Source organism: Propithecus coquereli, unplaced genomic scaffold, assembly GCF_000956105.1.
Source record: "Propithecus coquereli isolate 6110/MARCELLA unplaced genomic scaffold, Pcoq_1.0 Scaffold172, whole genome shotgun sequence".
In the NCBI taxonomy this organism is placed as follows: domain Eukaryota; kingdom Metazoa; phylum Chordata; class Mammalia; order Primates; family Indriidae; genus Propithecus; species Propithecus coquereli.
Window position 1 is genome coordinate 3,179,202 of NW_012141858.1, and position 5,597 is coordinate 3,184,798.

General features: G+C 39.8%; 1 protein-coding gene across 1 annotated transcript in view; it reads left to right on the top strand.

Moving 5' to 3' along the window:
* Positions 1-1,602, top strand: part of LYZ (lysozyme) — a 6,357-nt gene extending 4,755 nt beyond the window's left edge. The window contains exons 3-4 of the mRNA XM_012642051.1: positions 190-268; positions 811-1,602. Of these exons, the coding sequence (XP_012497505.1) occupies positions 190-268; positions 811-877 (146 nt within the window). The 3' untranslated portion in view covers positions 878-1,602. The remainder of the gene's footprint in view (positions 1-189; positions 269-810) is intronic.
* Positions 1,603-5,597: the final 3,995 nt, after the last annotated feature.

Below are 5,597 nucleotides of genomic sequence, written 5' to 3' on the forward strand. Positions count from 1 at the left end.
CTGAGCTCAAATGGCCCGCCCGCCTCGGCCTCCCAGAGTGCTAGGATTACAGGCGTGAGCCACCACACCCAGCCAAAAAGAATTTCTTAATATTCTTTCCTCAGCTTAACAGAATACAGCTGGCTAAACCTAAACTTAAAATGAAATTTCTATGAAAGTTGGTTTCATTCCTTACCATCTCTCTTTCAGCTTTGCTGCAAGATGACATCACTCAAGCCATAACTTGTGCAAAGAGAGTTGTCAGGGACCCACAAGGCATTAAAGCATGGTATGTTTTAAGTGTTAAATGGGAAAATACTGTTGATATAAGCAGTGAGACTTTCAAAGACCAAAGTATGCTACTGAGAACTGAAAATCGCAGCCTTTGACTTATGCTAACAATGTATTGCCTAAATCCTTGAAGAAACAATTACATTAACTGACTCAGAATCTTACTCTTTTACTATTTCTCAGTTTATTTTAAGGGATTTCTAGAGTTTTTAAGATTCTTCACATTTTATCAATTCCTTCTTGTGTCCGAAGTTATTTTTAGCATAAGTAAATGTGGAATGTACTTTGCATGTAGTGTTGTGCGGTGCACATTACTCAACCTTTATGTTCAGCATTCTATGCTCTGCTAAGTGTGTTGAGGAGGAGTGTAGTACTTTCTATACATATCTTCATTTAATAAATAGCAATATGTGGGTCTATCTGTAGCCTGTATTTTCTCTCTTGACATAATATTTTGTTTCCCCAAAGAGTTCGAAGTATGTATATTACAATGAAGATTTGTTTTAATCTTTTCACTGTTTGTTTTACCTTTCTCTACAGGGTGGCATGGAGAAATCATTGTCAAAACCGAGATCTCACTCAGTATACTCGGGGTTGTGGAGTGTAACCGCGGAATTTTCCCTCTTCAGCTCATTTTGTCTCTTTTTCTTATTAAAAGAGTAGTAGTTAAGTGAAAGGCACACTGTCAGTTTCCCCTTCAAACAAATAACATGATTTACAGAAGCAGGAGCAAAATATGGTCTTCCTTCTAAAAGGCTTAATGTTCACTAATGTAGTAATTATTCGATATTAAGCCTCCAATATTTTTCAGTTTACAAATAGAACTAATGCTGATGAAAATTTTGTCTAAAGCCTTGGTTATCAAATACATCTCTAGTACATTCATTTCTTGTCAAAGAAATAACCCAGACTGAATCTTGAATGATACAAGTACTCCCCAATATCAGATGAAAATATAACAAAAGACTATCTTATATTGCTCTTAGGCAAAATCCCAGCTGTGTGGGCATTTGATGGCTTCACCTGTTCAGTCATCTCCAAAAACAGTAAAAATAACCACTCTTTGTTGGGCAATATAAAATTTTTAAAGAAGCAGAATGCCAAATGGCTAAAAATGGAGACAACCTATATTAAGAATTTTGTTTTCATTAGGTGTGTTTCTTACTAAATTGCTATTCCTTAATTTTATTAACTTGAGGATTCATGCATTATGACTAAATCTGAGGCAGTTGAGCTTACAAGTATTGAAATAATTGCTATTAATGATTAATCACAGGTATGAAATTATGCATGTTGTAAAAAATACAAACATTATCATTAAAGGCTTTGCAATGCATTCTTTGTCTTTTTTTGTTTAGACCCATCTGGTGTCTCTGTAGCAAAAATATATGTATTCAAAAAAAAGATTTGGCTCTCTTAATATCCCCTGTATCCTCCTCCAGCTGAATATTGTTGGAGAAAAATCCACAAGCATGCTGACAGGTCTCACTTTAAATTCATAACCACAAATACCAAATGGGCCCTCAAGTGTGCCTGGCCATCTTAGTCACTTCTCTGCAATCCTCTGTGTTGATGTCCCTGATCTCCAAAATGACTATTACTATATTTTACTTTTCCTCTTCTCTTTTCAAAGCCTGAACATCCACATCCAACCCTCTCCTCTGCCCCCTTATCCTCCACCCTCCGCTGCTCTCAGCAGATAACCTGGTCTCATATTACACTGAGAGAACAGAAGCAACTTCACACACAGTTTTCCCCTCCATGTCACCAAAACAGCACTCACACCTTCCCCTGGACCCATCCATCCTTCCTTCCTTTGTATTACCAGGATGAAGGGCCTCTGCTCCTGTCAACAGCAGTGTCAACACTGGCAGTCTCTATCCCATCCCACTCACTACTCAAACTTAGGCTGAGTGTTTCCCGCATCCTGAGTTTCTACCTCTTTGCTGGGTCGCCTCCATCATCCTACACTCTGCCCTAGTAACCTCCCATCTTACAAAGAATACTCCACTGATCCTACATAACTCTCCAACTACAACTTCATTCTCTGCTCCCTTTACAGCAAGACTTCTAGGAAAAGATGTCCTCACCTCCCATTCTCTTTTCGACTCTCTCTAATCTGGCTTCTATCCTCATCCAACTAAAATCACTCCCCCAGGATTTCTCCCATGATTCCTTAGTGCCAATTCCAGTAATCACCTCTGTTCATCTCAGCAGCATTTGACAAAGTGAACCACTTCCTACTTCTAACAACCTTTCCTCCCTGGGCTACTCCTCATTTACATCCTACCGCACTGACTGCTCCTTCTCAGACCTTCTTGCTTTCTCTGATATTTCTTTTCTTTTTTTTTTTTAAGACAGTCTCACTCTGCCTCCTGGGCTTCAGTGCCGTGGCATCAGCCTAGCTCACAGCAACCTCAAACTCCTGGGCTGAAGTGATTCTCCTGCCTCAGCTTCCCAAGTAGCTGGGATTATAGGTGCATGTCACCACGCCTGGCTAATTTTTTCTATTTTTAGTAGAGATGGGGTCTCACTCTGTCTCCCGAGCTAGATTGCAGTGCAGTGGCGTCGTCATACCTCGCTGCAATCTCAAACTCCTGGGCTAAAGTGATCCTACTGCCTCAGCCTCCTGAGTAGCTAGGACTATAAGCACATGCCACCACGCCTGGCTAATTTTTTCTATTTTCAGTAGAGATGGGGTCTCGCTCTTGCTCAGGCTGGTGTCCAACTCCTGAGCTCAAGCGATCCTCCCTCCTGGGCCTCCCAGAGTGCTAGGATTACAGGCTTGAGCCACCTTGCCCAGCCTTTAATTTCTAAATGTGGGAATGTCTCAGGGCTCAAGCCTATAACCATTTGATATACTACATTATTTTACTTATTTGTTTCTTCTCACCAAAATATAACTTCCAAAGAGACAGAGTTTTTTTCCACTTTTTAAAAATGTTGAAATAATTTCAATCTACAAAAAATTTCAAGTACGGTACAAAGGCCTTTTATTTTTTCTGAACTGTTCAAGAGTAAGATGCCAACATGGTACCCGGTGACACTTTTTTTTTCAGTGTGTAATTCCTACAAAAATGTTTTCCTACCTAACCTCAAAACAATTATCCAAATTAGGAAATTATTAATAACACTGATACATTACTACCACCTGATCATCAGCTGCTGCTCCATTTCATCAATTGTCCCAATAAGCCTTTTGCAACAAGTAGATCTAATTCAGAATCACGTGTCGCATTTGCTTTTCATATTTTTTTAGTCTCCTCAATCTGGATCATTTCCTCAGTTGTTTTTTTCTTGACTTTTATGACCTTGACACTTTTGAACACCACAGACCAGTTATGTTTTAGAATATCCCTAAGGTTTTTCTGGTGTTCTCTTGATTTGATTATGTATCTTTGGCAGGAACACCACAGAAGTGATGCTCTTCTCAGTGCACCCTTTTAGGTGGCATGCAGTTTTGATTTCTCCCATTACTGATGATGTTTACTTGGATCACTTGATTAAGGTGATGTCTGCAAGCTGTCTCCACCATCAAGTGTTTGGGGGGAGGTACTTTGAGAGTATTGCTCATCTAATTTTCAATTTATGTACTTAGTATGTCAGTATGGACTCATGGCATCTGTTTTTTTTTTAATTTTTAATTTTTTTATTTTTTTAAGCCTGGTTAAGTGAAACAGTGGGAGTGGAGAAAGAACAAAGGAATTTGTAACTGGTTGTGATCAATTAGTTGTAAACACCACTGCACTTGGACCAACCATGGCTTCTGTTTTATGTTTTAAATAATAATGAATTATAATTCATTACTATCATTTGTTTTGATGTTCATATTGTCCCTGATATGGCCAGTGAGCTCCTTCAAGCTGGCTTTTGCGTCATTTTGACATGTTCCCATCATTCTTTGAGCACTTTCTTGTTTTCTGGCACAAGATATTCTAAGGCTCACTTTGTCTTTTCTTTGCCTCCAGAAATGGAATACACATTTCTCAGAGGGACCCGGATTCCTCAAAGTGTATAACAGTCTTTTTTTTTTCTTTTGGTCATGCTAATCTTCTCTGTATCGTTCCAATTTTAGTATATGTGCTGCCAAAGCAAGCACATGTATAATAGTCTTTTAAAAGCGAGATCTAGGCACTAGGGTGTCACTGTTCCCAGGCCAGAACAGAGCTAGAAGATACACATATTTACACTATATTTATCTCTACATCTACTTATATTGAAAATCATGAGTTTACAGTAATACTTCCAATTGCAATCCACACCATCAGGTTCATTGTAGTTTTCTCCTTTTCCAGGAGTTTTAACTCCCTTCTCTGACAGTGAGAAACTTGGCATCCCTTATACTTAGTATCCTTAAAATATATCTTTAGTACATTTATGTATTTGATGGCTTTGCCTGTAAGCAATCAATCTCCCATCACTGCCACACCATGTATTAGATGCCCTCTACTCAGGCTGTGAGACCCCTGGGTGGGGGGTCTGCTCCCTCCCCCTACTCCTGGATGCCCTCCTTATCATGTTACATTTCTGACACACCAGGCTGAGCCACTGTCCTGTTAGGAAGGAGGGCAGAATTTTTGACTGGATCATTTCTGTATTCCAAACACCTAGAACAGTGCCTAGAACATGGTACATGCTCAAAAAATATCAATTGATTGAACGAATCTTTTGCTGATTATTTAGTACATTCTCTCCATGCTGAACGTTCTAAGATTTTTCTTAACTCTTCAAGGCCACGTGATTCCAGTACAGCAGCTCATGGGATTCCGAGCCATGTCTTGCCCATGTAAATGTAGCACAAAGACTACCCATGGGAGGGCAGCAGACGGCCGCTACACAGGTACAGCCTTAGGCTTCAAAATCCTTGGACCATTCTAATGTGAATAAACTCAGAAAGAATATGAGTTTATTCATAGCAGGATACCCTGAGGTGTACAAAGAATGGGTCAAGGTAGGGAAGAGAGACTTGAAGAGTGATAGCTGAGAAGCAGAGATGGAACACGTCCAAGAAGTTCCAGGAGAGCCCAATGACACAGGCTGACTGAAGAAACTGCCAGAGATTAGCAAAAGTCGATTGCAGAGGGAAAGCAATGTTTCTTGGAGGTTTTGTTTCAGTGGTTTTTTATTTTCATATGTTTTAGAGATGGGGTCTTGCTCTGTCACCCAGGCTGGAATGCAGTGGCATGATCATAGCTCACTGCAGCATTAAACTCCTGGGCTCAAGCAATCCTCCTGTCCCATCCTCCGGAGAAGCTAGGATAACTACATCAATTTTTGGAAATATAATTAAGCTCCCAAACCAAACTTCTACTCTTATTCTGGGAACC